Source organism: Tasmannia lanceolata, unplaced genomic scaffold (genome assembly GCF_043159265.1).
Source record: "Tasmannia lanceolata isolate RefF3 unplaced genomic scaffold, GAP_Taslan_0.1 ptg000023l, whole genome shotgun sequence".
In the NCBI taxonomy this organism is placed as follows: domain Eukaryota; kingdom Viridiplantae; phylum Streptophyta; class Magnoliopsida; order Canellales; family Winteraceae; genus Tasmannia; species Tasmannia lanceolata.
In genome coordinates this window covers 1,953,004-1,974,012 of record NW_027518700.1, presented here as the reverse complement: position 1 = coordinate 1,974,012, position 21,009 = coordinate 1,953,004, and the positions used below count along the sequence as shown (strand labels likewise).

Sequence of the window (21,009 nt, the reverse complement as noted above, 5' to 3'; positions counted from 1 at the left end):
AGACAATCCTAAACTTGCCATCAAGATTGGCATTTCAATTCTCTTCCTTTTTTTCACATATTCTTAGCTCCACATAGATAACTCATCCTTTTTTCCTTTTTTTGAATGGCAATAGATAACTCTTTCCTTCCCAACATTCTCAGACTGATTAATCATAAAAGTATAACAAGTTAAATAAGCCATATTAACTTTTCCTTAAAAACCCGCATCAAGTAATTGCGGATGATATCTATTACATCCAGTACATACTTATCGCTGCCCAAACATCATCAAAAGGGAAGCGCAGAAACGCTCTAAATTGACTAGTTATGTTTGTTATATCATAGGTTACAATGCTTCTACATATTCTCTCAGCTTTCCTGATTTCAGTCGCCCCCATTGATTTCTAGGTCACTTAGTGAATGGGAAAGCCCATTTTGGCCCCCGAATTTGTGGAACTCGGATTCTATAGTCTGAGCAATCTTCGATCCTTCAGGGTCGGGCTCAGGGAAATCAACATGGAAAGAGCCTTGTTTGATGGGTGGAACAGTTTGGAAGCTCAATGATTGTTGCTTGATATAGTTGTAAAGCTGTTGATGGAAGGTGTGGTCTAAAGAAAAACAGTCATCTGTACCAGGGTTCGAATGCCTAGATGACCCAGAGCCTTCTCTTCTACAGAAATGTGGAAGAGATGCATAATCCATCATCTGCAAATTCCAAATCAACAAAACCACAGCTCTGGTCACATAAACTAAAATTAAATAAATCCTACCACTAAAAAGAAATTTGGTAACATTGGAAGAAGCACTAGGCAGGCATCTGTCACTTCAAACCATGTTCTTAGAATGGGAGAATCACATATATTGGATCATGTAATTTATATTCTTTGTCATTATTAATGTTACAATAGTCATTATATTAGCCTCCAGAACATTTATTTCAAACGTTCAGTTGTGTACTCAATGAAGAGATGATGCCATGTATGTCATTTTCTTTTTTTTGAAAAATATGGAAACCGCCTTCTTACCTTCAACAACTCGTCTCTGCCACAACCTTGCAACACCTGCACTTTCCTCCTCGTTCTCTCTTGCAAAAGAGGCTTCACAACCTGCGAAAAATTTCCAGAGGCACCGGTCATCGAATGCCAGAGAGGGTATAGATTGTCACAAGGAGAAAAAAAAGGCTATCTTATGCTTCACAGTAAGAATCTAATTTTACGATAGTGGACGATAAACAAAGAGCCTATATAGATTGTAAGGGAAATCTTAGAGAAAATTAAATTCCATAGAGAAACATGGAGACTCGCCTTCCAACATGCCGAAAATATATATGGGGCATTAACAATATAATATGTGTCCGTCTTCTCCGGATAGTAAGGGAAATCTTAGATAAAAATTAAATTCCACAGAGAAACATGGAGACTCACCTTCCAACACGCCGAAAATATATATGGGGCATTAACAATATAATATGTGTCCGTCTTCTCCGGATAGTTCATGTCATCGATGGTAGAGATAATGGTCAATAGCTGCATTGAAAGAATGAACAAAGAAATGTCAACAAATCTTTCAAGGACTAAGCAAGAAGAGCACAGGCCAAACATTTTAGACCAAAGTGGTTACAGATACATATACCCATATTTAGGCAAGTCTAAACGTCACATCAAATATTAGATTACAGCAAAGGCATTTTTTTAATGACTACAGAAAGGCATTTTCAAAAAAAAAAAAAAAAAAAACCCTGAAAGGACAAGAAGCAGAAACAAAGCATCTGGCATAGATTCAATAAGCAGACGCCATGGCCACCACCATTATAAGCTAGAATTGATAATGCAGGAACAGGTCATTAATTTTTTATTTTTTATTTTGGGTAGGCAAGCTGGGATTGAACCTGCAACCTCTAGGTTGAGATACAAAGCCTCAACCATTGAGCTAATTTGAAAAAAAAAAAAAAAAAAAAACCATTGAGCTACTAGCCCAACCTCAGAACAAGACATTAATGACCTCAGTAACAAGTGCAAAAATACATGTCAGGCATGTGACAGTATTTACAAACACTCTGGCCTGCTTTTTTTTTCTTTTCTGAATGGGTACTCTGGCCTGCTTATAATATCATAATCTTTTGTATTTTTATTTGTTCTCACACTTAGGGCTGTTCATTATTCGGGTTTAACCGAAATAACCGACCGAACCGAATTCGTTCGGTTATTTCGGTTCGGTTGGAAGATCAATCGGTTCGGTTTCGGTTTTCATGGATGCCAAATTTCGGTTTTCGGTTTTCGGTTTCGGTTATCTCAAAAAACAATTCGGTTAACCGAAATAATGATAAAAATTATTATTTTTTCAAAAAAAAGTGTGATACGGGCACTCCAAAGGATGATCAAAACCGTCCATTTGATTGATCACAACTTAATTAGGTTGTGCTCCAAAAATCATTTCGATTGGATGATCCTAGCCCTCCGATCGAAACCAAGATTTTGCATTTTTCCCTCTTTTTTTCCCACTATTCGGTTATTCGGTTTATTCGGTTATAACCGAATAACCGAATTTTTAATCGGTTCGGTTTCGGTTCGGTTTTGAAAATTTTCGGTTCAGTTTCGGTTCGGTTATAACCGAATAACCACCCCTACTAGTCACACTGTCCATAGTTAGGCAAGGCATACTAGAGATTAAAATAAGTAAAAGCATATTTCATAGAGAAAAGCGTTCCTGCACTTTAGTGGCTTATAAAGCCTCCCATTGGTTCGCATAGCGGGTCCACCTTTGCGGGTCCACAAAAACTGACCAATGGGAGGCTTTATAAGCCACTAAAGCAGAGGGAGCTCCCTGCGCTGCAGCGCAGGAACACTTTCCTCTATTTCATAAGTAAGAAAAATAGAAACTAGAACAGTTACAGAAGTAACAGAACATCTTTTTCTTAAGAGTCTACAAGCAGATGATATGAGCCACCACTAAGAACAAGAAGGAAATTTTGAGTCGGTAATGGAACTATCCATATTTCCATTTATTGAGGGTAAATTGTCTTTGTTTTTCTTTTAATTCATGGAAAACCCTTGAAAAGGTTATTTTATAATTTTTTTCCTTCTGCAATTTTTGTGGAACCTTTGTGATAGATTTATTTCGACTCTGTTAGGTAGCCATCATGCCACCTAATCTGCTTGGACCAAATAACAGTTTTACTCTATGTACTAAACTCATTGGTAAACTTCAAACTTGTCAGAGCTGACTTGGTTTTGCAGAGGAAAGTACCTAAAAATCCTGGTTTCTGCTTTTTCACTCAAGAGATCTGATGTTTCATATGAAAGTTTTATGGGTTTTCAAAGGAAACTTGCCAAATCGTTATTTCTGGAAATGTGGGAAGAGAACTGAACCAAACAAAATAAAAAGGACGCACCTTTATTTGGCTCAGAGCTGAAAACTTTAGACCAGTCATATCCAAAACTTTCAAACAGGTGCCAATATGGCGCTTATGTTTCCTCGTCGCAGAAGGCTGAAGAAAAAAAATGAAGTAAGAAAGATGGATATAAATGTTTTTACAAGCATGAAAACACACACTCACCAGAATTACTTGATCTCGATATTCATTAATTTGGATGTGTGACTGCACGTAGTAATGAACCTACAACGAAAGAGGAATATTAGGAAAATGGAGCATTTGCAAACACCCTCTAAAAATTTCTTGATAGTAAGTGGAGAAATGCATTTAAACACCAAGCAATAATCTAACATGGTGCATGAGGTCCATTTCCAAAAAAAGATATGGTGCATGAGGTAAATCCGATTTCCATGAGCTGCCGAAGGAAGCATAATTATTTTGACATTTGCGATAATAGTTTTTTTCTTTCAGTAAGAAAATATTATTGTACTGAGCGAAAAACTATATTCTACCCTTTCCTCCAAAGGCATATAGAAAGGGAGGAAATAATAAAGCAAAACTGGTCATTTGGAAAAAAAAAACAATATCAGGGTATCTTCAGATCTCATCAAATAGCCTTACAACTAAGGACTATAAGCTTCCACTATTTTTCTTGATCTGTGATAAAGTTGAAAAGACCACTTGTGGCAGCATTCTAACTCAAAATTTACTTAATTGAACTCCATTATAGCCACTGCCTTTCCCTTGGTCCAGGCAGAATTTACCTAAACCTTCTTCCACCTCTGACTTGCAAGTGCCAACTTTTCTCTAACCACCACATTAACTTGTTCTTCCTGCTCTTTCACTCCACCAGACAGATATTAAGAGTTCTCTACCTTGGAATCCACCAATCTTGGAAATTTAAATTGGCATCAAGTAGATGAGAAAATTGGCAGTTTCACCTTCACCAAAAAACCATGCATTGGAATGACAGGAATCTACCTTCCCATGGCCATGGTGGTTGCTAGTTTCACATTCGTTGTTAGGAAGGCATCATGCGCAGAAAAATGCTTAGATGATGCGAATAAAAATTAGCATAATTGCAACCAAAACCTGAAATGAAAAAGGCCTGAGGTTGATCCCATACACCGTACTTCTGGTTTGATTGATTCTCTGACTATTAGCATCTTAGATTGATTCTTTGACTATGAAAGTGTGATTAAGGCACTAAGGCAAAGAAGAAATAGGATGGCCATGAGACATACACAAGAAAAAAGTTATCTTAGGGACATCAAAAATGTGCTAAACCTGGTATTATCTGTCACAGATCATATTTATTGTCCTTGTAGCCTGACTATGGCATTGAAATAGGTTTGAATATCATAAACCCGAATATTCTCTGAAAGTCAACTTCAAAGAAGTAGATGCAACATTTCACAAAGGAACTTAGGCAGGTGTAAAGCATATCCTTCCATCATTGAAAATGGATAAATACCAAGCTATATATGATCACAAGTACAACTCAAAGGCCAATCTAAAAGGGTCTGCTTTGCATGGTTGCAGAGATCATAAAAGTGGGGTCTGCAATCAGAGTTCTAATGTGTTTCCTAAAAATGCACTCTGTTCACTCATTCATTTTTTAACTTGGTAACATCTCTAACATAAACAAAGAGCTCCACCAGTACCCCAGATTTATCACGAGTGGCTTAAAGGTAAAGAAGATCTTTATGTATGGATTGAGTGGTGTAAGTAGTAGTGGTCAGGGGTCTCCCAAAGAGGCAAAGATAACGTGATTTGTTTTTCATATGTCAAAGTACTGACAGTTGATAAGAAGAACAATAGTAAGAGCAGCCTCACCCCAGAGATAATCGGAGCTTTGATTCAATGATTACGACACGGATAATGGAGAGAAGATGCTTGTTCTTTCTTTTAGCAATTTCATTTTGTTGAGGAAAGTGACAGCAACTTTTGTGTGAAAAGATGTCTATGCTTTCATATTGTAAAAAAAATTGAAAGTCATTGTAAAGGTATTCTCCTCTGAATATGATTGAAGAAGTTTTATTCTCGACCAGAACGGTGTGTGGACCATTTTGACAAACACTCGAAATAAATTTAGGATATCATATTCCTTCCACAGTAAGTATAATCCTATAAACCATGTATGGTCATTAATGACACTCGAGCGGGTCCTCAAACATCATTATGAATCAAATCAAAAGGTGCCTTGATGACTTTGGTACTAATAGGAAAAGATAAATGAGTATTTTTACTAAAAGAACAGGCACCACAATTTAAGGAGTAGATAAAACTTGAGAGACATTGCTTTTATTCATAATTAATCCAGAATGGAACACAGAGCAGTCACTCTCTGTGTGCATGCCCTAAACGTATATGCCACAGAGACCATGGAACAGATAGAAGTAAACATACAAGTGAGGAATTAATCTCCTTGTTAGTGTCAATGAGATAAAGACGCCCATGCTTATACACCGTCTCTATCACCCTCCTCGCGGGCAGATCCTTTATGACACAACAAGATGAAGAGATTGAGACAGGAATTTTGGTCAATTACCCATCCTGCAATAATTAAGTTTACAGAGAGATTGGGAACCACAAAAACATCATTCAATGGGAGGGAGGAAGCACAAGAAGTATTAAGAGAAGAGAAAAGAACGAGAAGAGATCCTAAGGTAGGAGCTTTCTTGAATATTCTTTAGTCTACAAAGGATGAATCTTGATAGCTCTGATACTATGACAGTGTCAGCACATATATGCATGAATGATAGATGTAACCACGCGATTTCCTATAATGGATTCTACAATACCTTTCTAAATATTTATATCCAACAATATATGTAGCACTTAAATATAAACTAAAATGCCCAAGCCAGCTCGAACAAGGAATTCTACAGATTATACACTATTTCCTACAATGGATGACAACGTACTTTTCTGCATAGTGGCAACTCAGTATACATAGAACTATTAATTGTGTTCAAATAATAAAGTACTGAAAATAATCCTTACAGATGCTTTGTCAAATGTGCTCAGTCCAACACCAATAGCAAAAACAGGAAGGCCCTGCCAACAGGAAAAATGAAATATGAAGGTTAAAATGACATGAAAAATATCACCTATTGAAAAAAACATTGTTTTATAAAGGTCAAACGCTTGTATCCTTATCCGTGGAGATTTGCTAAATTCTTTGTTGAGATTCAAGATTGGGTGGGGTCTTCAACTATGGTATTCAAGCATGTGCGGCGTTCCGCTAATGAAGTGGCTGATGGGCTTGCTAGGCAAGGGGTGGAGAAGGAAGATTTGGAGCTTTGTCACTTTTTGCCGCTTTGATAGTTCTTTTTTTGTTCTCTTCGCTGTTTGTATAGCCTTTATCTTTTTCTTTCTTTGAATATCTGATGCTGTATTTTGCTCGGTTTGACCTCCTCGGTCTTGCCTTCTTTAATGAAAATTTTGCCATCTTTCAAAAATAAAGATCAACAACCAAGAAATCAAAGATGGGTTGCAAGTATAACATGAGGTGGCTTTTCCTATCACAAACCGTTTCAGATAAGAAAAGCCATGTTACTCGATATGACACAGTACAGAATGAGTGCATGTTGAGTGCAGACTTTACACTTAAATGTTAAATTAGGTGGACATGGAACATGTTACTCTGAGCAAGTATAAGCAACCAGGTAGTACAAAGGTTAAGATGTTATACTTTATATGTGATTGTCTTGCACTTCGATATTCAACAAACATTGCATATTGTTAACACACAAAACTGAAAACACACTTTTGTGTTTGGATTGTTAACGGCTTACAGGTGTGGGCTGTTTAGGGCCTAAATTTATAACAGAAATTACCAAAATGTTTCTGTTTCTATCCCCACCGAAATACATACCGAAATCGAAATGCATAGCGAAACTAAAACTGTAAGTGTCTTAGTAGTATATTGTACTAGTATGTGTCACATAATTATATTTATGAGTTGTATGGATAAATATTTATACGAATTACACATGAAATGTGGTATGTACTGAATTATCAGACATGCACGATAGTGACATCATGCATGTCACTAGTTGTTCGACCATTTGCATATGTTTCTATTGTTTTTGTAATTTTATAAGATTTTCACTGTAATTTCCATCCGAAACCAACATGTTTCCATTTCCATCACGACCGAAATGCGTGCCCAATCTAAACCCTAAAATTTAGGATAGAATTTGTTAAAGTATAAAAGATAAATAACGCCTTTCTCCAACAGCTTAAGCTTTTGGAGAAGTTGGTAAGTTAACATGGTATCAGAGCCAGAGGTCTCGAGTTCAAACCTCCCGGATAGCAAAAATCCATATGCAATGGTCGGCCCAAAGTGGGACCAAATGTGCCACGCGTTTGCCAAGTGGGCCAAACGTGCAGGAGAGTGTTAAAGTGTAAAAGATAAATAACGCCTTTCTCCAACAGCTTAAGCTTTTGAAGAAGTTGGTAAGTTAACAGAATTGAAGCACCAAAAATACAGAACAAAATTTTGACTTTTTAAAAATTCTCAAAAAATATAAGTAATTAACATAAAGAATCAACAACCCAAAATCTCCATATCTTCCATCACACAATTTGTGGGGTCCATCCCTTTGATTCTTCTTCTCCCTTTTCATATTCGTTCTCCTCCTCTTTCATCTTCTTCCTCCTCCTCTTGGTTTGATGGGTGCTCCTATCAAGTTGGAGTTTGGAAATATTTTCTCATTCTATTATAGCATACCTATGCCTTGTAAAGCAAAATTGTGTGCTTGGATTCAAAGTGCAAAGAGTTTGAGATAACAAAGTGGTCCAATACAGTGTTTCAAAACTCAAATGCAAAGGAGAACTCGATCATGGTAAAATGGAGTCAACTCGGGAGAGTCAATGATTGACGCAGTCATTTTTTCATTAACTTTGGCGAGAGGAATGAGTTTTGATTAGCTTGGTAAGGAAAAACTCGGACTCAGGTCAGAACACAGTCAAGGTAAAAGGGAGTCGACTCGGGTAAGTTTACTATTGATTCTGGAAGTTTTTAAATTGTGGTCGTATATTCCTACATACGAGCCTTCCACTCTATTCTTGTTTCTTAGCTTAGGAAGGGCTGCAAGACAGGATACTAGCAAGTATTTCCAGAATTTAGAATACGTGGATAGAGAGATGCTCATTAATGAATAGGTAATCAAAAATAAAGTATGCCATAGAAAACTCACTATGCTTGCTGTAGATCTTAGAAATCACCACTTGCTATTATAACCAGAACTGATAGTGACCACAAACGCCATAAGATTGCCAAGATGATACCAAGAAGTGGGGTATGGTTCACTATTGGTAGGATTTGTATTTGCTTCAATTGCAGAACAACATTTGACTTCCCAAATCATCAAATGGAAAAAGTATATACAATACATCTTAAAACAAAACAACACTAACAAACACGTAATTCCAGTATGTGCAAAGTGTTGAGAAAATCCGCCCTGCAAATCCAATCCGATAGTACAAATTAAACGGAAAAGTAAAACAATAAAACAAGCCACAAGATGAACACCAAGATTTTACATGGTTCGGCCAAGCCTACGTCCACAGGCTAGAAACACGATCTTCCACTATGAGAAAACAATATACAAGGATTACAATGGATTTAATCCAAAACCCACAACCTGCAACACTTTCCTTGCTTCCCAACCCAAGACCGTACTAGAGAAGAACCCAGGAAGAAAACCCAAGGAGAAAAAAACCCAAGAACAAACTCTCTCTCTCTCTCTCTCTCTCTCTCTCTCTCTCTCTCTCTCTCTCTCGTTTCCACCCACACAAGAGTGCAACCAAGATGCCTTTTTATAGGTTTTTACATAACCCCAAAAAAGACACTTCCTATTTCACTTTTGCCTTCCCACCCAAGCAACCCATGTGGGTAGGAAATAAGGCAATTTTTCCAAAAATCTCCACCTGGCTTATTTCCAAGCCACCTGAAGATTTTCCGTTGATGTCGCCACCGGTCCGTTGTCGCCACAAATCACCATTGGCCTTCTGAAGTACTAGCTACACACCCTCGAATCATCCTGGTTCTGACTGCCTCTGATTCGATCAACACGGCCAATGCACATGTGTAGCTGCCAACCCGTTGACTCACCTAATCAATCCTGGAGAGGGATCTCGATCCATCCTCCCCAACGCAGGTATTGTCATTCTCTCACCATCGTTTGCAACCTGGAAACCCGTCTCTGCGCCAACTGTGAAAGAGACCCTACGTTTGCACTCACAACCACTCTGTTTCCAACTAACCATTGAGATCTTAGGAACACTAGTCACCGTGCCCCCCAACCAGACGATACAGTCCGCTACACTTCTCTCCTTTCATCAAAACCATACAGCCGCGTGTGATTTTCATGGCTCCACCTGCAATTGAATGCTTGCAACCCCTAGAGTCCAACCAGCCAAGAGATACTAGATTCCTTCGCATCTTTGGGACATACGCCACACCATCCAATGTACTAACCACTCCATCGAACATCTTGATCTTCACTGCGCCAACTCCCGTGACGTCACAAGTTGACCTGTCACCCAAGGACACTACACCCGCCCTTGTCTCCGGCACGGTTTTAAATTTCGACCGAAATCTGAAATTTCGTTCCGAAATTGGATATACACGAAATAATGGTTTATTTCGACCGAAATTTGGCTTATCCCAAAATTTCCTCCGAAATTTAAGGGATTTCACCCAAAAATCTAGATTTTGGATAATTACTTAATATTTTCTCGAAATTTCAGCTGAAATTCTATACGGGATAAAATCTTATTTTATTGTATTTCGTTGGATTTCGAATGAAATTTCGATTTTGGTGAGGACCGAAATGCATTCCGAAACTAAAATTTGAAACCATGGTCTTCGGGAACATATCAAAATATTCCCTCCTGATACATGAACAGAGCACCATAAATCTAGAATCCACTCATCATAAGGCGAAGCGTGATTACATGTGGAGAACCATGAGAACGTCTCTAACCTCTCCGCTCTGTGCATCTGTTACCGCCACTTCAGTATCCGTAGTACCATTGTCCGCCTGGTCAGCTCGCTTTGGACAATCCCGCTCGATATAGCCATATTTCTTGCAATGGTAGTATTGCACGCCCTTTCCGCCGACCCTGAATCTTGACCTGCCTTTTCCTGATCTCCCTGTCAGATGACCTTCCTCTTTGATTCCCACCATAAACAACCAACCCATGCTCTTCACTTCCACCAATAACAGGTTTCTTCCGCATCTCATTCAATAAGAGTGACATTATGACTTCCTCCAACTTTATCGTATCCTTACTAGACAATAAAATCGTCACTAGTTGTCTTACGAATCAGGAAGCGAAGTAAGAAGCAAAAGGGCCTCGTCTTCTTCCTTCAACTTTTCATCAACCTTGTGGAGTTGATCCACAAGCCCGTGATTTGTTCCAAAAGATTCCAGCCTGCCTACATCTTCAGCCCGAACAATTGCTGATGCAGATAGAACCGGTTGGCCAAGCCTTTTGACAGGTAAAGCTTTTCCAACTTCTCCCATAATTTTGGCGCCTCTTCCTCTTCCATAACATTATCTGCAAGACATAGCCGAATCGTGCTGACCGCCTTCGACTCAATGTCTTCCCACTTGGCATCCGTCATCTTCTCTGAATTCCCATCCTTTCCCTTCAATGCCTGAGCAGTTCCTTATTGAACTAGGATGTCCTTCACGGCTTCACCCTCATCTGCCATAGGGTGAAACTACCCTTTCTATCAAATTTGTCGATGTTACATTGGGTAGAACTTGATTTTACTGTCATCTCATATTACTCCGCACTTCTTGGTGTAGTGCTCCACCTCGAACGAGAATTTTTTCTTAGACAATCTTTACACTCTCAAAAATCGTTCTAACCGCGATCCAACCATAACAGTCCGATCACTCCTCCCGACCTCGACAATCGCTCCGACCACAACTCTGATACCGCTTGTCGAGCAAAATTCATCGGGCAAATCTGATCCGATAGAGCACAAATTAAACAGAAAAGTAAAACAATAAAACAAGCCACAAGATGAACACCAAGATTTTACGTGGTTCGGTCAAGCCTGTGTCCACAGCCTAGAAACACGATCTTCCACTATGAGAAAACAATATACAAGGATTACAATGGATTTAATCTAAAACCCACAACCTGCAACCCTTTCCTTACTTCTCAACCCAAGACCATACAAGAGAGTAACCCAAGAGAAAAACCCCAAAAGAAAAACCCAAAAGAAGAACCCAAAACCAAGGAGAAGAACCCAAGAACAAAGTTGCTTTCTCTCTCTTCTCTTTCTCTTTCTCTCTCTCTCTCTCTCTCTCTCTCTCTCTCTCTCTCTCTCTCTCTCTCTCTCTCTCTCTCTCTTTCTCGTTTCCACCCACACAAGAGTGCAACCAAGATGCCTTTTTATAGGTTTTACAAAACCCCAAAAAAGACACTTTCTATTTCACTTTTGCCTTCCCACCCAAGCAACCCCACATGGGTGGGAAATAAGGCAACTTTCCCAACACAAAGAAACTTGATAACAAAAATCCAGTATGGAGTGCATTTTCTATTCATATAGACATGAAAAATTACTGCTATGCACTAGGACAATAGACTAAAAGAGAAAATTACTGTTATCCATAAATAAATTGATCAACTATAATCAACTTGATGACATTATTACACATGCAAATACTGTAGCCTACAATTAAATGCTACAATGGATACACTAAAAGCTCCCAAGTATAAAGTGGGGAGGCACACCTCGTTTGAGTATCCAGACAATCCTATGAGCTGTGAGTCACGTAATGCTCTGTATAGATCAGTCGGAATTATAGGCTTCTGTAATAAGAAAGAATGGTGAAATTAGAAACAAATAAAAAATGAACAATATTATTTACAGGGTTATGCACAACTAAAGTGTCAAAATGTACAGCTCTTAAGACATAACCCCCTAAAAGACCAAAGTGGTACCTTTATTGTTAAAAAAATGTAGTAACCTTCACTTCCATGCTTTTAGACATAACCCCCTAAAAGACAAAAGTGGTACTTTTCCTTGTTAAAAAATGACGTAACCTTCACTTCCATGGTTTTAGTTTTGTAGAATATGAGGTTGTCTTAGTCATTCTATGGTTACTTTAGAAAATTTGTACAAGGAAAACATTTTCGTTCATCTTGGTAATTTTTGAAAGCTTTATTTTGAAAATTTGTAAACATTGCAAACACGACAAATCTAGCCCCAACATTGTATGAAAAATTTAAATACATTGCCCTCATTTGTTCTGAAAATTGCATAAAAATACTTAGTCATTATGGCATTTATGGGGTGTTAAATGTCAATCAGTAGTACACCCGTGGTTTAATAGCTATACTATCGATGCTAGATTATCACTTGTATTCTATGATTAAGAGATGTATGTGTGCAAAAAATACATGTTCCAGTCATTACAAGTATTTTGGATAACAAAAGAACAGCAAACAAACCATTAAAAAAATTAAGAACAGCAAAACAAAGGAAATTTGATAAAAAAAATAGTGCATGAGCATGAAGCATTGAAATGACCTCAAATTCAAATCTTCATTCGCTGTACAATAAGCTGTAAAATTGGAGTTTTTATACGGTGTAAGCCCTTATAGTCCCATGTGTTTCAAAAAGTACTGTACGGCTCATTAGTTTGGCCCAACCGGGAGAACTGGAAGGGGAAATAGCCAGACCACATCATAGGATGATCCAAACCGTCCATAAGATGGAACACAGCGTAAATAGGATGTTCCCAAAAATCATTTCCATAGGATAATCCTAGCCCTCTGATCTACAGAGGTTTCCATAATATGCAGTTCCTCTATAGATCGGATGGTTGGGAACATCCTATGAAAATGATTTTTGGGGAACAACCTATTTACATTGCGTTTCATCTTATGGACGGCTTGGATCATCCTATGATGTGGTCCATACAGTACTTTTTGGAAAATAAGGGACTATAAGGGCCTACACCATATAAAATCTCGTAAAATTGATATACAAGTATCATGAAGACTCACCGTCAATATATTGTCGATCTCATTTTGTAACCTCCAATTTAAACAATCCACCAACTACAATACACATGGACATCATTACCATAAGAAAGAGATGGAAACAAAAACGAAAATGTGTTTTTCATTAAAATGACCACACAGTTACCATTTGATGGGCTTTGGCAACATTCCAGTCTCTCGCCTTGAGGAATCGCACCAATGTTTCAATTGGAAATCCTTGATGCATATTCTGAAAATCAAGCAAACCAGGTCGTGGGTACCCAACCCATGTGGAAAATGGCCTTTCCCATAAATAGAAAAGAGATTTAACCAAGCACAACATTAAACACTTTTGATAGAAGACTTTATGTGAGCACCTTAAACATATCATTTAGAAAATTAATGGAACTTAATCTAATAAGAACTACAAGCATTTTATGTAGTATTGGGGCAATCCAAATAACACAAACTGGACCAAGGCATCCAGTGGGATCATCTTGGTGAAATCCTTGTACAATTTTTTTTTTTTTATGACATAGGGTATCCCCTACCCTCTTTAAGGGCAGGACTAATCCCTACAGATGCACGCAATCACCCGTAAACCACATGCATTGGGGGTAACTGTGGGAGGATTCGAACTCACGTCTATGGGGAGCAAACCCACGACACCAGCTGACGTGCCAACCCCATCCGGGTAAATCCTTGTACAATTTGATAGCAAATACTGGCCTTATTGCCCCTTGTCAGCAGCACTTGAAGCTCTGTAGTATCTCAAAATGTCTAACCTTTTGTCGTGTGACTCGCTATGAAGGATAAGATTCTCGCATGCAATCAGTTTGCAAAAGGAGATATGAAAAGAATGTGACCCTAGAACACCTGTCAAGGGTTGGGCTAGACAGGGTATCCGCATCGCCTCTATTAATTTGAATTTAGGAAAGCTTTCGGAGCACTATTGTCACAGGTGACTGTGTAGAGTCGTAGACCATCAGACTTGGGTCCATCACCTCGTGTTAAGCTGAATATACCATAATGGACCTGGGAAATCACCAAGGGTTTAAGGTTATACCATAATTGACCTGGTCACCTAGTGACCGCTAGTGCTCAAACGAGTCTCCACAAATCTATGCAAGAATGGCCACCCCTAGTTTGTATAAAACAATTATGGGAAATGAGTTGGGGATTTCACTCGTTACCCCTCTAAACTAGGAAAACAAGATTTCTAAAATCTTTGGAACTTTAATGGTTCAACATCATGTTGATTCTGTTTAAGTGGTTTAGAGGAAAGTCGAAGAAGTCATTATCAATTTTTCAACAGAATATTTTCCATCCAAACACCGATGGAAAGTTGTTTTGAGTTCATTTGGATGAAAGGAGGAAGATTCAAACAAACTGCAACAATCTTTTGAAGACTTGATCTTAGATACGTTACTATCTTTGTTATTTTTCTTTATCATTGCCCTTTTTTCTACCTTTCTCCTTCTGTTTACTTTCTTTTTGTTTATGTAACTTAAAATTTACAATTATTACAATTCTTTTTCTTGCCTGCTTTGTTTTTGTAAAGATGCCCTCGATGGGATCCACCAGTAATATTCCAATGGAAAAGAGCGAGTGCATTTATACTCGACATCTTGCAAAACACATTGTGGATTTTATGTGGAAAAATATAGGGAGGTTTTTAGACTTTTTACACTGGCTGTTTTAGCTAAGGGAAGAGGGGTGACAAACTTAAGGATACTCTTCAACTTAATCTGTACCATATTAGCATACATATTAACCATACACAGTGAAAATCACCAATGGGTGTTGACTAGTTTACTGATCCATGAATATTGGTGAGTATAAAGTATAAACAAAATGCAATACCAAACAAACGCCTCCTTCCAAAACTATAGAACTTCACTAACCCTATGTGAAGGAACATATAAGATCATACCATTTAAATTTTTTAGAAATTATATCAATTACACTTGTTTAGATCCACTGCTACTCAAATTTCCACTTTAAATTTTATCAATCACACTCGTTAAGATCCGCTGCTACTCAAATTCGCACTTGAAATTTGCACCATCAGTCTGAATTTCGATGGGGAACTCTTCCCACAAAGCAAAAGTCTTATATAAGGCAAAGACCAATTAGCCGTATTCTACATCCTCAAGATCATTAACAAGTCTTCTATGAGGAAAAGACCAACTGTGTTCTACATTCTCAAGATCAATAAATATTTGAAGAATACAGTATCAACTTATTAGCCCACTGGTAAGAGTAAGACAGTAAGACCAATGAGGTTAGCACCACAGCCATCGTTTTGGGACCAAAGAAACATGATTCAGGTGGGACTACTGAAGCTTACCCACCAGGAGGAAAGGGGAAGCATACAAAGTAACAAATCACCCAACAAAAAGTAGCAGAAGTTATAATAAAACTCCAAAGGAATGACTCAATTCCTTCTTGCACCACGAGAACTGATTGTAATCCAAATCAGGTACTCATGTACTACATCGACCTACTGTACCACAAATGGATCCAATGACCCAATTCAGCTGAGAGAACTATGCCAACATTTGGTTGGTTTAAGACTTTAAGAAACGGCAATGAAGCCTAATCCGAACCAAATATGCCATTTATTCTTCTAGACTTGTGTAACCAAAAATCAAAAAATCCAATGTCTGAGACCTACAATCCACAAAAAAACCTGTAGGGACCCAAAATGCACCTAAATACATAGATCAAACAAACCAAGAAACGATCTGCAACATTCAGCATCATGGTTTTTTTTTCTTACAGAAATAGTCAAAAAAAAAAAAAAAAAAAAAAAAAAAAACTTGACTTGCTCTCAAAGCTAAAATCAACTAGTCCATCTACTGAGAGACTTCAAATTTAAAATAAAAATAAATAAATATGAAATCAAACCCTAGAAATAAACAACACATTTAGAGCTGAACAACACACTAGAGACAGATGAAAGCATCAAAGAAAAAGAAAAAAAAATCCCAGATCCTCATTTCTAACAAAATTTATGTAAAATTTTCAGAGATCGGAGCAATGCAGACCTTGAACGTGTTCTGCAACGGTTCTTCAACTGCAAAATAGAAAAATAACATTTGAAGATCAAAAAGTAAATGAAACCCAAAAAAAAAAAAACTCTATTTTTTCAAAAAGAAAGGAAATTGCAACTGACCTTGATCTATCAGGGATTTGAACTGCTTGATTGCATCTTGAGATACAATCCCCATTTTCAAAAATTCGATTAAAAAGAACCAAAATAAGGAAAATTAGATTTTTTATTTTTATTTTTTGGTTTCTTCCCCTTTTTTGTCTCTTTAACTCTCTTTTACAGTAAGAACAGAAAATTTTCAGAGAGACAGAGAGAGAGAGAGAGAGAGATTTTCTTCCCTCTGAAATTGAAGCTCTGGGCTTTCCATCTTTTTAAGAGCGCGTGAAATAAATTAAAACAAAAAAGGAGATAAATTATAAAGGTAGATGATTTTTTCGCTCCCCCAATGTAGAATAATGCGCCCCACTTTTGGCGTGAATTAATAATACTCCCAGGAATCAACTAAACGGTTTTTGAGGTCAAATCACGTTAAGGAGGGGGGCGCATTATCCTACGGAGGGCGAAAAAATTATTGTACAATATAAAAATAAACTGCTGTCCGAAAATAGTAATTTGTCGGTATTTGGAAGCAAAGGCGGTCCTACGTGCATTGGTGACGCACCTAATATATGCCCTTTTTCACGAGGATTCCAATCTGGGGTTTATTTTATTCTTGGATTGGCAGAACCCAAAAGATTTAGTCGAGAAAAAATAATCCAGCCTGGATAGCCAAATCCAAGGATTTCTCGGAGAACAGTACTAACATTAATGCCCAATTGCCACGTGTAAAGACGTGGTAGGAAATTAGGTCGGGTCAATTGAGTCCAATCTATTGCCTTGATTGGAGGCACGATTTGGGTGTTGTTCATGCGGATATAGAAATTCTCGGATAAGTTGTTCTCAGGATTAACTATCCTGGGGATTGGGCCTCTAGCTCAGTTCATGAAGGCTCTGTGTTTAATCCCTGTTTACTTACCAAAAAAGGATTGACTATCCTGCTTGGATAAGTTTATCTTAAAATTTACTTGTTTCGTTGTACACCAATTTTGTTCTAGAAATATTTTATCCATGAAAAATGTCTTAGATAAATGGAGGAAAGTAAGTCTATTCAAGGATAAAAATAAAGCCCAGCTTGTTCTACCCACAGTGAACAACTTATTCATGATTTTGTCAAGGAGATCTTAATTATGCCTCCGCTTCATTGCCTCCTTTTTTATTTTTGATGACGTAGGGTGTCCCCACCCCACTTTGTAGAGCAGGACTAATTCCCTCCGGATGCGTGCAATCACCCGTAAACCACACGCATCGGGCAAGCCCATGGCGATTCGAACTCTTGTCACTGGAGAGCATACCCCAAGACTTTAGCCAAAGAGCCACACCTGTACGGGTTTCATTGCCTCCCTTTGGTGGAAAGGAAAGAGAGAAGGGACAAATGTAGTAGGTCCTACATTTGAGTAATTTTAACCGTCCATATGACAGACTTAGGCTTTGGATCTCATGTGGCCGAAAAATCTCGTCCATAGGGCCATTTTTTTTTTTTTGGTAAGTACTTTGGGTTAAGTAGACCCCAACCAGAATATATTAAAGAAAAGGAAGATTACAACCGAAGGTAGGATTTTCCCGAAAAATCCTCCCGAAAAATCCATAGGGCCATTTGTCCTCCCCCTATTGCATGTGATTCGCATCAAATACAACCTAATTATAGAATTTGGTCACCTGAGGGATACCTATTGCACCTAAAACGCATATGTGGAAGAATAAATTAGGCAATGTACAATAGGCATGTGATTCACGATGGGCATTATACATTGGACACGAAATCTAATAATTCTCACTTCTTTTTTTTTGAATTGATTTCATACCAAATAGAAAAGCAAGAGAGATGTGACCATGGAAGAGAAATAGGAATCTATTGAAACACTAGAGAAAGGGATTGAGTAAGAAAAGCACGAGAGTTTATCATTTAGAGAAAAATGATAAAACTTTAGGGTAAATATCTATAAATAGAACTTGATCTCTCGTGGCTCAAGTTAGTTTCTTACTTGTGTAATCAACCAATGGAAATCCATAAAATTTTGAAAAGTTCTTCTATAAAGTTTGAAAATAGTGAACTTCTATAGAATTTATTGATTTTCCAATTTATTTATTTTTTTACTACGCATATTAAAGCAACTTGAGCTACTGTAGCTCAATTTTTATTTATAGGGACCTACAATTTATAATAGAGGAAAGTGATTGTGAGCGGCCCCTATATGAGGTGAACGCTAAAAACATGGTGGGCCCAAATTTTTTGGGTGATCCGAACAGGTCATTTGATAGGCTCTAACATAGATAGGGGGTGCCCAAAAAATCAGCTCCATAGGATCATCCCAACCCTTCGACCTGTGAAGGTAAAAGAGGGGAAAATGGGCGGTTAAAAATTTGCCCACTAACCCGTCCATTTTCCCCTCTAAATAATGATGTTTCTCTAAACAATCCATACCCATATCTAATGGTGGTTATTCGGTTATAACCGAACCGAAATAACTGAAATTTGGTAACCGAAATAATTTCGGGAATCGAAACCGAACCGAAAAAAAAAAAAATCGGTTATTCGGTTATAACCGAATTGTGGGAGAAAAAGGGGAAAAAAAGCAAAATCTTGGTTTGGATCGGAGGGCTAGGATCATCCGATCGAAATGATTTTTGAACACAACCTAATTAAGTTGTGATCAATTATATTGACGGTTTTGATGATCTAAATCGGTTATTCAGTTATAACCGAATTGTGGGAGAAAAAGAGGGAAAAAAGCAAAATCTTGGTTTGGATCGGAGGGCTAGGATCATCTGATCGAAATGATTTTTTGAACACAACCTAATTAAGTTGTGATCAATCAAATGGACGGTTTTGATGATCCTACGAAGTGCACATATAGCCCTTTTTTTTTGGAAAAAATGGTTTTTATCATAATTTTGGTTAACCGAATTTTTTTTTTTTAGATAACCAAAACCGGAACCGAATAACCGTATTTCCAAAAAAAAAAAAAAAAAACTAACCGAAACCGAACCGAACCATCGGTTATTCAGTTATAACCGAATAATGCTCACCCCTACCCATACCAGTTCCTTCTAAATTGTGAAAACAAGAAAAAAAAAAAAACAATTCACAAGAAATGTTTTATTTTTTTGTAATCCAAAAAACTCCAAGGGTTTGACGTTTTCTCTTCTATTTCATTAATTTCATAATCAAAGACAAAAATACCCTTCCACATGAATTGTCTACTCCTTTTGAAGTTAGGTGAGAGTCTATATATAAAAAAAGGAAACAATAAACCAAAGCAATTCACACTAAAAACAACCCTAAAAACAATTAAATCAAGAGTGCTAATACGGAAACTGGTTACCTAACCAATTGTGGATCCCAACAAATCGCTACATGCCACAAGGGCATAGGAGGAGGGGTAGTTTTGCCATTTCAAGGTTAAAAAGAAGCATAATAAAAAGGAACTAAGATTGCTAATGTGTGAAGAGGCTATTTGTTTAGTTCCATATTGGGTCTTACTCTCTTATAAGTTATAATTACATCTTCTTTATCAATGGATTAATCAACCTTTTAGGGCCTTCATATCACAATGCAATTGGAGGCAATGGGCCGTGCCATTTCACTTGAAGTGGTAACATAACTTTACACAACAGTAAGTATATCATGTTATTTCAAGACAATTTTAGGAGAATTTGGTCATTGCACCCCTACTGAATCCACTTATTATTGCATTTAATGGCGTTATCAGTAAGAAGAGGAGGCGGGAATTGCATGCGCATGATCCTGATGAATACTGTCGGGAGAAGATCCACAGCATCCAGATATGGCCTCGGGCGTAATTTTCCTGAGATCCGGGATACGACCCGCCAAAAGCAGCTGTGGCTCGGGACGTGTCGTAATTTTCCTTAATGCCCTATTTCGATTGCAAGAAAACCATTTCTGACTGAAAATTTTTTATTGGGAAGATTTTTGTCTCCAGGATTTACAGGAAAATGATATGATTATAGTTAATTTAAAAGGAGAAATTATATGTTGGACGGCGGTGCATGAACGTGAAGCCTGATGGCGTCTGAATCTGGGTCTGCAATCGCGAGGTCGGTAGAGAGCCTCTGCGGGGTCTGCAATCACAAAACAAATGGGGTCAGGGGGGTCCGGGGTGGGTCCCGGATGACCACTTCGATACCCAAGTCAGATTCTTCGACCAGTCAATATAAAGGACAGCGAGAAGAGAAGAGGGTTTGATCAGGTTTACCAAGGCCAGGGCGCAGGTTCTTTTCTTGGTGTGTGGGTGGATGGGTCGGAGGGGACTAACAGAGAGAGTGGGATCAAGTTCCCGGCCTCCTCTGTTGTTGCCTCGCCTCTTTCTTTTCCGGTTGTTTTGTGGTAGCTGAAAAAAGGAAGTCTTCAAGAAAATGCGGATCTCAACTTCTTCCCTTCCCCTCCCTTTTAAAGGGTGGCGTGCGGACCTTTTCATCATTACGGAGAGAAAACCTTCCTTTACAAGATTGGGCCGTTCTCC

General features: G+C 38.0%; 1 protein-coding gene across 1 annotated transcript; it reads right to left on the bottom strand.

The window, feature by feature from the left end:
* Nucleotides 1-170: 170 nt before the first annotated feature.
* On the bottom strand, nt 171-16,793 carry LOC143856285 (phosphatidylinositol/phosphatidylcholine transfer protein SFH9-like). Its single transcript, XM_077366467.1, has 11 exons — nt 16,553-16,793; nt 16,425-16,453; nt 13,541-13,624; nt 13,399-13,452; nt 12,121-12,198; nt 6,361-6,414; nt 3,538-3,597; nt 3,373-3,468; nt 1,406-1,507; nt 1,007-1,087; nt 171-686 (listed from the first exon to the last, which is right to left on the bottom strand). Exons 1-11 carry the CDS (start codon nt 16,605-16,607, stop codon nt 366-368), a joined length of 1,014 nt encoding a protein of 337 aa, XP_077222582.1. The 5' UTR covers nt 16,608-16,793; the 3' UTR covers nt 171-365.
* Nucleotides 16,794-21,009: the final 4,216 nt, after the last annotated feature.